The 16,266-nt window shown below is 44.9% G+C and overlaps 1 protein-coding gene and 1 long non-coding RNA gene across 2 annotated transcripts; both read left to right on the top strand.

The window, feature by feature from the left end:
* Positions 1 to 1,047: 1,047 nt before the first annotated feature.
* Positions 1,048 to 8,507, top strand: LOC134654390 (uncharacterized). Its single transcript, XR_010097323.1, has 2 exons — positions 1,048 to 1,103; positions 8,418 to 8,507. It is a non-coding gene; the product is annotated as an uncharacterized LOC134654390 (long non-coding RNA).
* Positions 3,145 to 8,141, top strand: LOC134653874 (uncharacterized). The gene is made up of 5 exons (XM_063509235.1): positions 3,145 to 3,521; positions 3,565 to 3,668; positions 5,697 to 6,216; positions 7,609 to 8,025; positions 8,084 to 8,141. Exons 1-5 carry the CDS (start codon positions 3,145 to 3,147, stop codon positions 8,139 to 8,141), a joined length of 1,476 nt encoding a protein of 491 aa, XP_063365305.1.
* Positions 8,508 to 16,266: the final 7,759 nt, after the last annotated feature.

Genomic DNA, 16,266 nt, shown 5'->3' with positions numbered 1-16,266 from the left:
AGCAATGAATGGCGAAGAAATAAAGAAATTACGATTAAATTATAATATTAGGTGAATGGTTGATTTTAAAGGACAGCAAAGAGTTTACGAGAAAAGTTTATAGAAATGAAATTGAAAAACAAAAAGAGATCTATAATATAAAATAATAAAAAGAGAAATCTACCGGGTAGAAATAAAGAAAAATGTATTTAAAGTGGATTGCCGCTATAATTCCTGCAGGCACCACAAAATAACCAAGAAATAATGAAATTAAACTATAAAGTGGTATAGAAGATACTATTTATTATTAAACTGTTTTGATGAAATACCAAAGCGCAATTTTATAAAGAAAGAAAATTATAAAAAAGTTGAAAAACGGCTGAGAAATGAATTTTTAAAAATTTGAGAAATTTGAATGACACTAAAAATTTAATATCTCCGTAACCAGAAGGGCTCAGGAGATAAGAGTGGTACCAAAAAATAGGGCTTAATGGGCTTTAAAATTGTGGAAAGTTTCAGAATTTTAAGAGAAGATTCGTTAAACAAACTATTGAAAAATGTGAAAAAGTTAGGTCAGAAGACGACGGAAGTGAACTTTGAAGTTATTTTAAAAACTGTAAGAGATGCAAGGTTGTATTATATGACAAAAAGGATGGAAAAAATTTACTTTACAAGATAAAATATAAACTAGAAAAATCTATCGAGCGGATTGGGAGATATTAATGAAAATGTAGATTGCTCGTAGGTCACTGGCAGGCGCAATTTTTAAGTGAAGAAAGTTGGATATTTTTATGTGTAGTTGTATGAGAGTAGTCTATTTTTGGGAAAGAATTATTTAGAAGACACAAAAAGAGATTTTTGGAAAAAGAAAAAATGATCAGAAGTGGAAAGATGACTAAGTTATGAATTTTTGAAAAACTGAGAAATATGAAAAGTATAAAAATTAGAATATCTACAGATCCAGGAGGACTATGAAAGTAAGAATGGTATCAAAAAATCGGGCTCAATTAGGACTAAAATTGTGCCAAAAACCATGAAGTTCAGGTAGTATTTGGTCACTTTTAAAAGAGCTTGGTTAGGTTAGGTTAGGTTAGGTTAGGTTAGGTTAGGTTAGGTTAGGTTAGGTTTTTTTTTTTTTTTTTTTTTTTTTTTTTTTTTTTTTTTTTCCACTTCTACCTCCAACATGATCGGAGCCTTTGTATATCTACTCTTTCATTCCAGTTCTCTCTCATCATGCTTCTCGCACTTCCATGCTACATACTTTATCTTTCTTTCATCCTTCGTCATCTATTATTTACAAGGTGGGAGTCCTTGCTAGCTACTCTAGCTATTTGACGTGCTTTAAGGGAAATGAAGGCCAACAACAATATTTTTATTTTCCATTTTCCTTACTCTTATACCTATATGTTACATTCTGTCATAGGTTTGTATTCGAATGAGGCATTACAGCAGTATTCTGATTATTATTTTCAAGCGTTACAATTGTCTTAAGCCTATTTTTATACTTATCTATTACAGTTCTATCATTGTATGCTTATTTGAAAATATAACCATTATATTTAATAAGCATTCTTTGTTTATCTATTTATATGTTACATTAGCAATATATATTTTAATTTTACAGACTTTTGTATTGCTCTTACATAACTCAGCGAGCTCGGTGGGCCACCACGGGAAAATATGTGAACCTGGCTTCAAAGTCTGGGTCAGTTTTCCATGAAACTGTCCCCAGCTTGCTATTTGTCTGTTTTTGTGGCATATTATACAGCGTGTAGCTTTTCTGTGTGTTTCTTGAGTTTTTAATCCAAACTTTTGTTTTATCAAATCGGTTGTGCTGGTAGTGGTCCACTTCGCTGATGAGTCTTCCCCATCCCTTCTTGCGGTGTCGATTTCCAATACTGATTTTGTTGTTTTTTTTGGCTTTGGGCCGTTTGTTTAACATTAGCAGTACGCTACTGAGGCCCGTGCTAAGGCGTCCCACTTTTTTCTCACCGGGCAGTCTGTGCTAAAGGCGTTGTGGTCCCAGCGTTCCATCTTCGCCTTTTTGCAGTTCTGGCAGGATGGTGGTTCGTTCAGCGTCCAGTTTGGGCATTCAATCTTGAGGTGCGGGTCTCCGCAGTGGCTACATAGGTCATTTGTCTCCTTGCAGAGGCGTCTTCCATGCCCGTAGCCTAGGCATCGGGTGCACTGCACCAGGGGGGACTGGTCTTCTACCCTGACACTCTGCAGATCTATTCGCACTCTATTACCCTCTGTTGCTCTCCTCCAGACCTTTGGGGAGACGCTTAGAACGATATGCCCGGTATGGGGGTTTCGCGCTCTCCTTCTATATTTTACAGCCATCTTGCTTTCCTCGTCATCGAGATCGTGGAAAATCTCCCCGTTTTGGTTTTTGAGGGCCTTTAAGATGTCTTCATCGCTGTGTATCAATAACACATCCCTCAAAACAATTAGCGGGTTTTTATTTTCCACTTCCTCAACGACCAGGTGCGCTCCTGCTGCTTCTAGCTTTTCCTTTATCTTTCTCCGTTCCTCTTGAGTCCTGCATCCCATTACTATCTTCCTATCTTTTGCCTTCCTCACTCTTTCTACCTGTATCCATCCTTCTTTTGCGTCCATAGCCTTCCGCACTTTCTCGAGCACCTCTTCTCCTGTTTCGAGGTCGTCTTCTGAGGAAATCACTACCGAGTGCAGCGTCGGCCGCCCAGGGGCCACTTGGTCGGGGCGGCTCGCCACTGCACTCGCGTAAGTGTTGCTCTTTAGGCTCTCTCTGTGGTGCTCTAGTGCTTCTTTTAGCTCGTCCATTTTTGTTATATGTTCTTTTTGCTTCACAGCTTCTGCTTCGCTAGCGTAGGTTATTCCCATCGCAGACATTTTTTCAATTTTTTCTCCTTGTTTCTTCATCTCTTCCTTTAGGTCTTTCATCATCTTGTTGTTTTCCATCAGCAGATTTGAATTTTCTTTTATATTCTGTCTTTTATTTTATGTTCTGCCGGAAAATCCGGCAACCTAAATGGACAAGTCTGGGGCAAACTGAACCAGGCCTGCCGGGACATCCTGGCGGCCACTGACGTCCTGGCGGATAGAGTAGAGGACGAGGAGTTGCGGGCCTTAAAGGCAGACAATAACCTAATGCGGGAGCAACTTGCCCAATGTCAGACCGAGATGAAGGCCCTTCGTAGAGCCTTATCTGAGAGGACGATCCAGCCCCCACAGGCCCCGACGGCCCAATGCGACCAGGCGACGGACTTCTCTGAGGCCCTCAAAGAGGCCCTCAAGGAATTGAAGGAGGACCTGAAGCGGGACCTTACAATTACTATGGGAAACATGATCTCGGCCCGCACGGGCTATTTCCCTGAGCCGGTCCCCCGCCCTCCTCTCGCTGCGGACAGGAATAAGACGACCGCGAACCAGCCGGAACCTCAATCTGGGGCGCCGCCCTCAAGGGCAGTGACAGGTGCGCCGCCCACAAGGCAGCCTAAGGCCCCTGTGGCCCAGCCTTCGGCACCAGCGACCAAGAAGAGGGCTAACTCTGCTCCTAGGCAGAAGACGGTGAAGGAGCCTAGTGCCTCTCCACCCTCGCAGCCGGCAACAAACACACAAGCGCCTGCTGAGTCTTGGACGCAGGTTGTCAGGAGGGGCAATGGCAAATCCGCCAAGCCCCCTTCCCCCCCTGCCGCCCCGGCTCGGAAACCGGCACCAGCGGGCCCGCGGAAGCTGGTTGTGCCCGCCACGGCCGCGATCGTGATGGCCTTGAAGCCGGAGTCTGAGGCGACATACGCCTCAATTTTGTTTAAGGTCACCAAATCGGTGAAGCTTGCTGATGTGGGTGTAGAGCACGTCAAGGTCCGCAAAACAGCTGCTGGAGCCAGGATACTTGAGGTGTCCGGGTCCGACAATGGTAGGGCGGCTGACGAACTCTGCCGAAAAATGACGGAGGTGATCGGAGAGGAAGCCCGAGTATACAGGCCCACCAAAATGGCGGACTTACGCATTTCGGGCCTAGATGAGGCAGCCACTCAGGAAGAGATCGCGGGAGCAATCGCTAAATTGGGAGAGTGCTCAATAAATGAAGTTAAGGTGGGATCGATTAGGGCCCAATATAATGGGACAGCGTCGACTCTGGCACAGTGCCCTATAACGGCAGCCAAGAGGGTCACCGCAGCGGGTCGACTTCAAATAGGATGGTCCTCGGCTCTAGTAGTGGCGCTGGACCCAACACCGATGAGGTGCTTCAGGTGTATGGGCACGGGGCACACCAGAGCACTATGCCCGTCGCCAGTAGATAGGAGCGGTCTCTGCTTCCGGTGTAGCAGGCCGGACCACAAGAGGGTGGACTGCAAGGCGGAGACTGCCTTCTGCTCGGTATGTCATGCGGCCAAACGCCCAGCGGGACACATAATGGGTGGCTTTTCCTGTACGCCCCCACCAGCAAAAGGCAAAGAGGCTCTTCCGAAGACCCAAAGAGCCTCTTCAGTGAATAACATCGACCAACGGGCCTGTGAGGGACAAAATATGGATATTTAGGCCCTACGTCTGGGGGGAGAATCAGAATGGTCATTGATTCTCCCCTCCCAAAGTGCGGGTTCCCTGGGGACGCCGGGAAAAGACGGGGGGCATCATGGAGGAATGAATGCGCGAGCCCATGATGCCCCCATACAACGTCTGAGAGGGGGACAACGGAGTGGGGTTTAGTGGGTATTCTCTTTCGCTCCTTCTCGCTAGGAGAGGGAATCGAAAGAGGGAGTCCCACATACCCTCCCCATTATGGCCTTGCCCCACGGCCGGGGAGGGATGCGTAAACGCATTCCCCACTCCGTCAACAAAAAAAAAAAAAAAAAAAAAAAAAAAAAAAAAAAAAAAAGGTTAGGTTAGGTTAGGTTAGGTTAGGTTAGGTTAGGTTAGGTTAGGTTAGGTTAGGTTAGGTTAGGTTAGGTTAGGTTAGGTTAGGTTAGGTTAGGTTAGGTTAGGTTAGGTTAGGTTAGGTTAGGTTAGGTTAGGTTAGGTTAGGTTAGGTTAGGTTAGGTTAGGTTAGGTTAGGTTAGGTTAGGTTAGGTTAGGTTAGGTTAGGTTAGGTTAGGTTAGGTTAGGTTAGGTTAGGTTAGGTTAGGTTAGGTTAGGTTAGGTTAGTAGAGTGAGGGCCCTTTTCCACGCATGTCTCCAACAAGGTCGGTTCCCGCGAAGCTGGAAGACCGGTAAGCTCGTCCTTCTCCAGAAGGACGGGCGCCCGGCTGAGTCGCCGTCGGCCTATCGCCCCATAGTCTTGCTTGACGAGATGGGCAAGCTCCTTGAGCGAGTGCTCGCGGCCCGTCTCGTCAGACACCTCGGGGAGGTAGGACCCGACTTGCACGAGTGCCAGTACGGCTTTCGGCGGGAAAGGTCGACCATTGATGCCATAGCGCGGTTGAGGGTCCTCGCCGATGGGGCAGTCTCACGGGGTGGAGTGCTGTTGGCAGTGTCGCTAGACATAGCGAATGCCTTCAACACTTTGCCCTTTGAGACTGTCAAGGAGGCACTGAAGTACCACGGTGTGCCCCACTATCTCAGAATAGTAGTCGAGGACTACTTCAGAGACCGGGCCATCACATACCCGACTCAAGCTGGATGGGCAAGCAGGACGGTCACGTGCGGTGTCCCACAGGGGTCAGTCCTCGGACCACTCCTGTGGAACATCGGGTACGACTGGGTGCTTCGCGGTACCAACCTGCGGGGCGTCAACGTACTGTGCTACGCTGACGACACTCTCGTCACCGCAAAGGGGAGCACCCACAGGCAGGCCGTCCTGCTCGGCACAGCAGGGGTAGCTCACGTGGTGAGTCGCATTAGGGCCTTGGGACTCGAAGTGGCCCTCAACAAGTCCGAGGCTCTCTGTTTTCACGGGCCTCGAAACGCACCGCCTCCTGGGCTGGAAATAGTGGTCGGGGGAACCTCCATCGCCGTCGAGTCGACGATGCGGTACCTAGGCATTGTCCTCGACGGTCGGTGGAGCTTCACTGAGCACTTTGCGCGGAAGGCGCCAAAATTGCTGGCCGCAGCCGGAGCACTCGGGGGACTGCTCCCGAACACCGGGGGACCGGGCAGCACATGCCGCCGCCTTTATCAGGGTGTTGTACGCTCCATGGCACTCTATGGGGCCCCAATATGGGCAGAATCCCTGAACGCTCGGAACGTGGCCCTGTTGCGCAGACCCCAACGGGTTATAGCCACAAGAGCGATACGAGCGTACAGGACGGTCTCCTTTGAGGCGGCGACGTTGCTGGCCGGCAGCCCACCATGGGACCTGGAGGCTGGGGTCCTGGCGGCGGTATATTGGCAACTTGCGGAAGAGCGGGCGGCGGGAAATCGTCCACTTCCGGAGGAGATCAAGCTTTGGAGGGAGGAGGCCAAGGATGACCTTCTCCGGAGGTGGGATGAAAGGCTAGAAGCCCCGAGCGCAAGCCGCGAGGTGGTGGGCGCAGTACGCCCAGTCCTTAGGGACTGGTTGAAGCGCGACTTCGGGCCAATGACGTACCACTTGACACAGGTACTTACTGGGCACGGTTGCTTTGGTAGGTACCTGTGGCGAGTGGCACGACGAGAGGACACAGCGGTGTGCAAGCACTGTGACAGAGGTGAGGAGGACACGGCGCATCACACCCGCGCCGTATGCCCTGCGTGGGATGAACCGAGATCGGAGATGGCTGCGGTTCTTGGAGCAGACCTATCGCTGCCGGCAATAGCCAGTGCGATGGTCCGCAACAGAGGCACCTGGGAGGCGGTCGTCGCGTTCTGCGACGCTGTCATGTCCCTAAAGGAGGCGGCGGAGAGAGAGCGAGAGGACGATCCCCTCTCGCTCCCTATCCGCCGAAAAAGGACCGGGCGGAGGCGGGCCGCGTATGACCGCCGCTTGCCGCCCTAACTGGGACCTCGGGCAGGAGATCGGGGGGTCTCCTGCCTGACGAGAGTGTCCCGAGGCGGATAAGGCACAAAAGTGCACACCTAGGAGGGACAGTGGCAAAAGCCGCAATAGCCGAGCCCGCAAGGGCGACACGCACATGGCAGGGCCGAGGTAAGCGCCAAGCGTTCCCTTAGCCCTACCTCAGGCGGAGCGAGGGTACACCGAGGGGTTTTAGTGGGTAGGCCTCCCCCTAAGGGAGGAGAGTCCCACATAACTCCCGACCCCCCCCCCCCCGGGGGCGGGAGTATGCGCAACGCATTTCCCCTCGTAAAAAAAAAAAAAAAAAAAAAAAAAAAAAAAAAAAAAAAAAAAAAAAAAAAAAAAAAAAAAAAAAAAAGGTTAGGTTAGGTTAGGTTAGGTTAGGTTAGGTTAGGTTAGGTTAGGTTAGGTTAGGTTGCCCTGCTGAGAAAGGCTCAGAGGGCGATGGCCATCAGCGTCGTACGCGGGTACCGCACCACCTCATATGATGCGGCGTGCTTGCTGGCGGGAACGCCTCCCTGGGATCTGGAGGCGGAGGCCCAAGCGTCTCTGCACGAGTGGCGCAGGGAGCTCCGGCTGCGGGAGTTCCATCCTGCGCCTAGGGAGGTAGAGGCGCAAAAGCTCCTCGTCCGACAGTCCATTGTCCTCCAATGGGAGGAACAACTGGCTGGACGCGAGGAGGGACACAGGACTGTCGAGGCGGTCCGGCCGGTCCTACAAGACTGGCTGGAGAGAGAGCGGGGCTCGCTAACCTTCCGGCTGGTGCAGGTGCTCACGGGGCATGGCTGTTTCGGGAGCTACCTGCACCGGTACGCAAGACGGGAAGTGACGGCCGAGTGCCACCAGTGTGGCTGCGGCGAGGACACGGCGCAGCATACCCTGGAGGAATGCCCAGCCTGGGAGGGGCAGCGCCGCGTACTCGCGGCAGTGGTGGGGAACGACCTCTCCTTGCCAGCCGTAGTTAAGGCTATGGTTGCCGACGAGAGGTCGTGGAAAGCGGTCCTCTCCTTCTGCGAGGATGTAATGTCGCAGAAGGAGGCAGCGGAGAGGGAACGGGAGGCCAACCCAGCCTCGCACCCGATCCGCCGCAAGCGCACAGGGGCCCGGAGGAGAGCGTATGCCCATCTCCTCCCCCCCACCTAGCGAGGGCTGGGCAGCGGCGCGGGGGCGTCGCTGCCCATTACATAGGCCTCGCAGAGAGGGCGCGCGTGGTATGCCCACGCGCCTTCTGAGGAGGCAGGGGTAGAAGTTCCTCTCTACCCCCCCTCAAGAGAAGGGCCCGCTGCATAGGCGGGCGGCGCCGGCGTGGTTGCGGTTGCGTACTCTAGAGAACCCGTGGCCACGCCCCACTGGCGGCGTGCAGGCATACCGTTGGTTTTTTAGTGGGTAGCGGCACCTTTGCCGAGTCCCACATAACCCGCATTTCCTCCCCCGGGTGTGCGGGTATGCATAAAGCATTTTTCCAACGAAAAAAAAAAAAAAAAAAAAAAAGGTTAGGTTAGGTTAGGTTAGGTTAGGTTAGGTTAGGTTAGGTTAGGTTAGGTTAGGTTAGGTTAGGTTAGGTTAGGTTAGGTTAGGTTAGGTTTTTTTTTTTTTTTTTTTTTTTTTTTTTTTGCGAAGGCGGAGGAAATCCTCATTGGATACCACCAGGCCGGTCCTGATGGCATGCCCGACTCGACTGAAGATGGCATCCCGCCCTAGGATGGAATGCCACCTCCAGTCGCCTACGGACTAAAACCTCCGCCTTTGGGTGTAGGGTGTTTTATTATTGGACACGCAGCGCTAACGGTGTACGCTTTGTGTTCAACATATGGGTGAGCGAGGAGTTAAGGTTTGTTTGCAGGGAAAAAGATGGATATGATGAATGATGGATCGGTTGATTGATGTAGTGGGATTTTATTGTTAGGACGATTTATTTTACCGGCTTGAGAAGGTAAGTTTAGTTGAAAATATGATTGGTGATTGCAGTCTGCTCGCCGGGACACCGGAAGAGCCGAAGTCCAGTCCAGTGTCCCGGCAAACGGACGCAGGCGAGCAGACATAAAGGTATATGATTATTACACAATATTACCCAATATTATTATTAACAATAATCAGGATTATTTATATTTTCGCGTTACAATTTACAGAAAGATTATTTATGTACAACTTTGCAGAGTTTGGCGCACTCCGAATTGGAGCATTAATTGGCGCAGATAATTATTACACGATATTATTCAACAATAATCAACATTATATATTTTTATATTTTAATTTTTATTTTTTATAGATATTACTAACAATAATCATCATTATTACTATAATCGTTGCAATTAATAGGAAGATTATTTGTATACAACACTATATATAATATTTAATCGTAACAGGATGTCGGTTCAAGTGCCATTGAAACGCTTTAATCTTGTTATGATGCACTTCAATAGCGAGTGGAAGCTTTCAGCCAACGATTCTCTACTAGTAACACTAATAATGTCCTGTGGATCTACGCCTAAGTTTTGACACATGATAGTGTGATCCAGTGTGTGTACCGAGAATCTAGGGCAGTTATATATTAGATGAGCTATCGATTGCGTAATTTGAGCGTTTGGATCACAAGGGCAATGATCATTAGTGGTAATTTTAAATCTTAAAAGATATTCTTTGTGGAATCCATGATTGCTGAGATACTGAGTTGAGTGAAAGTTTGGAGTATATTTTGTAATATATTGTTTGATAAGTTCATACGTGGGAAAAATAGTTTTGGTGTATTTGCAGTTGTCTGGGTTATCATATAAAATTTGTGCGGCGATTGATAGTCTAGATTTATTTTGATGTTTAACATAGCTGATGGGCACTAGGCTGTAGTCCGGGCTTTTATGCATATTAACTGCCGCTTTGGCTGCCGCATCAGCCATTTCGTTGCCGGGTATGCCGCAATGAGCCTTGCTCCAGAAGAAGTATGTATCTGTCTGAGCTTTGTTGTTGGATATAAGGTTGTGTATGTTTACCACTGTTTGGTTATAGTTGTTTGGATTAGATATCGCCATGAGTCCCGATTTGTTATCAGAAAATACTAGCAACTTATTGATAACGGGTTTTATTTGATAGCTGTACTCAAGGCATTCCTGTATTGCGAATAGTTCAGCCTGATAAACAGAGCAGCGATCATGTAGTTTTAATTTTTTAACTATGATATTGCCATTAGGCTTAATAATAACGAAAGCCGCCCCGGTTTTACCGTCATGACGGCTTCCGTCAGTGTACACTCTCCATGCCCTGTGATTGTCCCTAGAAAAAGCAATAGTTGCGTGCTCGGTGCGATCGTTAATATCTTGGTGCGTGATGGATACCCTGTAAGCAGGGTGAAGCAAGGAGGACGGGGGGGCAAGTTTCTCTATGTGAAGATCTGAGGGCAAAGTGGAGGTGTGCCCCTGTAACCGAGCGTTTTCGAGTTCGCATACGCATTTAATTTTATCGGGTAGGGGAGCTAATCTGGCCAGCGTAATGGCTAGGGCAGTATTCAGTGTTTTGAATCCGCGCGCAATCTTAATGGCGCAGAGCCTTTGTAAGGACAACAGTTTGTCATTTACGCATTTATATTGGAGTGCTCTTGCCCATATAGATGCAGAGTATGTGATAACCGGTTCCATGACGTGTTGATAAATAGTTCTTATATTTTCTGGATGGACTCCCCAAGTAGGTCTGATTAGGTTCTTGAGTTTGTTATACAGTTTTTTGGACTTTTCAATGATGTATTCTGCATGTTTAATGAACTTTAGCTTGCTGTCAATGATGACTCCGAGATATTTTATATGGCTTACAAAGGGTATGGGGGTGTTATCGGATGTGATAGATATTTTGTTGGCTTTATTAGTGAACGCTATAGCCTGAGTTTTCTCGCTGCCAAACTGTAGCTTCACGCTGCGTCCCCAGTCGGTTATACGCTTTATCGCTTCATTACTTATATTCTGTAATTCGCTGGTGGTCTTAGAGTGGCATATTAGTAGCACGTCATCAGCGTAGGCTTGAATATGGCATCCGGGGGGCATGGTAGTGACTAAAAGTTCGTCTATTATCAGGTTCCAAAGAATTGGCCCTACAACCGATCCTTGGATACAGCCTCTAGTCATTCGTTTTTCTGAGAAAAGATCGGCGAAGCCAACCCGCACGACTCGATCCTTCACATAGCTTTTTAAGATGCAGTAGATGTTCTTGGGGCAGTTATAATACATTCTTCCCATTTGACTCCAGTAGTGTTGTATTTGAAGGTACTTAATTTTACCTTTCTGTTCCATTTCGCTGTTTTGTTGAAAGCTGTGGTGATCTGATAGGTGATTGCGTTGTGATCTGAAGATGGACATATACCTGTGTCAACCTTCCAGTTCTTTATTTTAATCGGGTTGCGATGCTGATTGTTAGTGACGAAAGTAACATCCACAATTGACGTTCTAGGTTGCCCATGTGTGACGGTTTCAAATGTGGCGGTGCGACCGATGTTGCATGTCTTGAGGTCATGTGCAGCTAATATATCCGCTATTGCACAGCCTCTGGGGTTGTTTTTTGGGTTTCCCCATAGACTGTGCCACCCATTGAAATCACCTCCGATTATGTGCTTGGCGCCTCGGGTCTCTAGCAGAAACTCTTCTAGTTTAACTAGAGTATTATTCGGATCAGTCCTGGGTTCTATGTATATAGATACTAGGTATATCTGTGTGCCTGTATTTTCGCTAATTTGCACTATTGACATGTGTGAGTCGGAATATTTTGTATAGCCAAGGGTGCTGATACTGGAGTCCTTTACTAATAGTGCAGCTTTAATAGGTTTGGCGTCAGTAGGGAATTGATACACAATGTATCCTGGAGGAGACTTGACAATCTTTTTATTGGCGGTGTAAGGTTCCGTGAGGAACACAAAGTCGCACACGGTATCTTTGTCATGTAAGTATACTACTACTTCCTGATGGGCGTTTCGCCCATGTCCTTCGTTTATTTGTAAGCATTTATAGGTTCCTATTTTGAGTGTATTGCCGTTTCTTGTAGCGTTATTATTATCCATAATTTATTTTCCCTCTTATTTTTGTAGACATCAAGCATATGTAAGGGCAGGCAGCCGAAGTAGCACTATGCTTAGTGTTGGTCTGTAGATTGTTTTTGGCGGCATGAGAGGCGCAATTGTAGCACCTGATTCGATTGTAGTCATCTTTTACTGGGCAACGCTTGTATTCGTGCCCAGTACCTGCACAGTGAGAGCAAATGGCAGTGTCATTTTGAGTGCATCGTTTGCGGGTGTGTCCAATCTGTAGGCACTGGTAACATTGTAGTAGTGGTATGTATTCACCTGCATACACCTTCTGGTGGTCTACGTTTAATTTAGCGACTTTGATGATTGTTTTGAAGATCTCGGGTGTCGTCTTGAAAATTGCGTTATAGAGCTTTGGATTTCTGTTGGCTCTCAGAAAGTGTAAAGTGAAGTCTCGCTCATCTTTGATGACTGCGGCGAGTTCAGTATTCTGTCCGATGATGACGTTCGCTAGCTGGTCTGCTTTGACGTTCTCCGATACGCCCTTTAGGATAATCATGGGTGACAGGGATTTGGACTTTTCAGCAATGACCTCGCTATTTGAGTCGTTCGTCATAGAGATTGCCCTGTCGCGCTGTTCTGGTGTATCAAATTCGACACGTACCTTGTTATTTGACACGTGTTTTGTATTAGCGGGGGCGAAAGTAGAGTTTCTGAACGAGATGCTCTTCTTCCATATCTCCAGGGTCTCAACGGGGCTGTTGACTGCCGCTTTAGCAGTGAGTATAAGGGCCGGTTTATTTACAGGAATGTCCGGTGGTGTGGTAGTGCGAGTGATAACTTTGGGACGAAACTCTGTGCTTGCTGCCACAGTGGCGTATGATTGTCCATTTCCGCCTTGTCGCGCATTACTGCTCACTGTGGAATTTGTCCAGTCATCCTTGATCTTTTGGAATTCCATTTTAATAGTATTTTGTATGAGTGTAGTGATGGTCTCTTCCTGAACGCCACTTATAGCTTTATTATTATGTCTTGCTTGGCTGATGGGTGTAGGTGGTGGTTTTTCGCTGTTTTGGAGTGAGTCCAACAAGGGTGCCCTCAGCGTGTTATTCTTTCGAACCTGACCGGTGAGTGATTTGATGGAGTTTGTAATATTGAGTACCTTTTCTTTTGCTTCTCTGGTGACACTCCGTTGGTTGCATTTTTTACCTGGTAATAGGGTGGAGGTTATTTCGTCACACCATTGAGTTACCTTCTCAAAGTATTTCATTATGTCGGCAAGCTCGTGTGAATCTTCAATTGGGGAGTGTGTATCTGATTCTATACCACTGTAGTGGAGTGTCATTTCTTGAGACACGTCCTTGTTTGGCTCGCGTTCAGTTTCCAGGGTATCTCGTGCGAAGTGTCTCGCAGCGGATGTCCTGTTAGCACCCGCATCCAATTCTCGATCCATCGCGGGAGTGAGGTCATCATTTCGTTGTGTCGATGTGATGTTAGTTGTCGAGCTGTATGAGCTTGTTCTTGATCGAGTAAGAGGATCGATGTCCTTTGAAGGCGAGTTATCGCGTGTATTTTCTTTGTGCAGTTCCGAGCAGCCGGGTTGAGGTGATAGACGATTCTGTGATGATTCATCTTCTGTATTTTCTGCAGCCCGGGTGCGTGATCGCGTGTACGCGGGGGAGTGGGTTGGAGAGTGTATGATGGGCATTTTGGCAGAGTTTAAATTTTTAGATGTTATTTCCGGTATTTATAAATTTTAAAGTAAATTATGAAGTAAGTATACGTAGTCTCCAAGTTTCGAAAAATTAAATGTCAGTTAATTAAGTGTCAGAGTTACGAGTTTTATAAAATTAAGTTTTAGGTTAGAAAAAATCCTGAATATCTCAAGAACCAGTACACCAATCACAGTTCTGTTTTCTGTTGTATGTTTCCAATGAATTTAAGAATCAAAACCCACCGTCAAAATGAGCCGCACTTATACGAGATTCAAAAATAGTCACTATTAGTCAGTTGAAAATTATGAAATCTTAAAACTATAATTACATATAATCTAACTGGACAACAAGCATCAAAAGTATTCTTAAAACTATTTTTTAGTGGATTACAATCAATCAAGATCAAAAATTTTGGAAAAAAGTGCGAGACAAAAAAGTTGGTTTTCAAATTATACTTACGTCAACACCGAGAAGTGGCGCGACGAAATATTACTTTACACAGAAACTACTTTATAAACAATTCTGAAATTTTGTATGATTATTGTCCGATAACATATGCATAAAAACTGTATGAAATAAGTGTGCGTAGTCACTCACACTTTCGAGAAATTGAATGTTAAAGTTAGTAATTATTAGGTTAGAAAATCTTGAATATCTCAAAAACTATTACACCAATCAGAGTTCCGTTTTCTGTTATATGTTACTAATAAGTTCCACGATCTAATACTATTATCAAAATGAGCCAAACTTTTACGGGATTCACAATTAGTCGGTTTAAAATAGTTAAATCTTAAAACTATAATTACAGATAATCTAACTAGACAACAAGCATCAAAGTATTCTTAGAACTATTTTTTAGTGGATTGCAATAAATCAAGATCAAAAAATTGGGAAAAAAGTGCAAGACAAAAAAGTTGGTTTTCAAATTATAGTTACGTAAATACCAAGGAGTGGCGCGACAAAATATTACTTTACACAGAAACTACTTTATAAACAATTCTGAAATTTTGTATGATTATTGTCCGATAACATATGCATTAAAACTGTATGAAATAAGTGTGCGTAGTAACTCACACTTTCGAGAAATTGAATGTTAAAGTTACAAATTTTTAGGTTAGAAAGTCTTAAATATCTCAAAAACTATTACACCAATCAGAGTTCCGTTTTCTGTTATATATTACTAATAAGTTCTATAATCTAATACTGTTATCAAAATGAGCCAAACTTTTACGGGATTCAAAATTAGTCGGTTTAAAATAATTAAATCTTAAAACTATAATTACAGATAATCTAACTAGACGACAAGCATCAAAGTATTCTTAAAACTATTTTTTAGTGGATTACAATCAATCAAAATCAAAAAATTGGGAAAAAAGTGCAAGACAAAAACGTTGGTTTTCAAATTATAGTTACGTAAATGCCAAGGAGTGGCGCGACAAAATATTACTTTACATAGAAACTACTTTATAAACAATTCTGAAATTTTGTATGATTATTGTCCGATAACATATGCATTAAAACTGTATGAAACAAGTTTGCGTAGTCACTCACACTTTCGAGAAATTGAATGTTAAAGTTACAAATTTTTAGGTTAGAAAATCTTGAATATCTCAAAAACTATTACACCAATCAGAGTTCCGTTTTCTGTTATATGTTTCTAATAAGTTCTCTAATCTAATACTATTATCAAAATGAGCCAAACTTTACGGGATTCAAAATTAGTCGGTTGAAACTGATTAAATCTTAAAACTCTAATTACAGATAATCTAACTGGACAACATGCATCAAAAGTATTCTTAAAACTATTTTTTAGTGTATTACAATAAATCAAGATCAAAAAATTGGGAAAAATGTGCAAGACAAAAAAGTAGATTTTCAAATTATAATTACGTCAAAAACAAGGAGTGGCGCGACTAAATATTAATTTACACAGAAACTACTTTATAAACAATTCTGAAATTTTGTATATATATTGTCCGATAACAGTTACATTCAAATTATATAAAAAAAGTATGCGTCATCACTCAAAATCTCGAAAAATTAAATGCTAAAGTTAAAAGTTTCATAAAAATAAGTTTTTAGTTTGTAAATCTTAAATAACTCGAGAACTATTACACTTATCTGAGTTCTGTTTTCTGTTATACGGTCCTAGTGGATTCAGGAATCCAATTCCAATTTCAAAATTAGCCGCACTTATCAGGAACTAGTTTTTTCCAAACCACGTGGTTTTAGTTTTTCTTCGAAATCTTCGAGGTTTTAGTCAGGAAATTTATGAAACTTGCACAGAGTATAGAGTTTATCAAGCCGCTTATGGCAGTATTTAAAAATTAGTATGTCGTCGATCTATTTAACGAGTTATAGGCAATTAAGTCACTATTATTCAGACACTTAGAGGTTAAAGGGTTAATTGTACTTACGCCTACTTAGTTAGGTCAAATCCAGAATCACATCCATATGAGAAATTCACTAAGGATCACTCACATATAAGAACAGTGTCTCTATCACTGATATTTCACTTTTCACAGGAGTTTCGCCTATAGCAACGGAAAGTTTGTCACTATTTTGCTCACTGTGCTTCACAAAGTTGTCCGATTTCACTAATTTTTGCACAACCGTATAGTCCGAGTCAGCGCGCGTGTTTTGATGTATAACACATA

This window comes from Cydia amplana, chromosome 14 (assembly GCF_948474715.1).
Source record: "Cydia amplana chromosome 14, ilCydAmpl1.1, whole genome shotgun sequence".
NCBI classification, from domain to species: Eukaryota; Metazoa; Arthropoda; class Insecta; order Lepidoptera; family Tortricidae; genus Cydia; species Cydia amplana.
The sequence above is the reverse complement of the archived record's forward strand: the minus strand, read 5'-3'. Positions and strand labels throughout refer to the sequence as shown.

Bases quoted from the DNA above. Each gene is read 5' to 3' on its own strand.
- LOC134653874 (XM_063509235.1), top strand. From the start codon at position 3,145: ATGAAGGCCCTTCGTAGAGCCTTATCTGAGAGGACGATCCAGCCCCCA. The intron at 6,217-7,608 runs CTTTGAGGCGGC...GGTCCGGCCGGT, and splicing joins CGAGCGTACAGGACGGTCTC to CCTACAAGACTGGCTGGAGA. The intron at 8,026-8,083 runs CCCCCCCACCTA...CCCATTACATAG, and splicing joins AGAGCGTATGCCCATCTCCT to GCCTCGCAGAGAGGGCGCGC.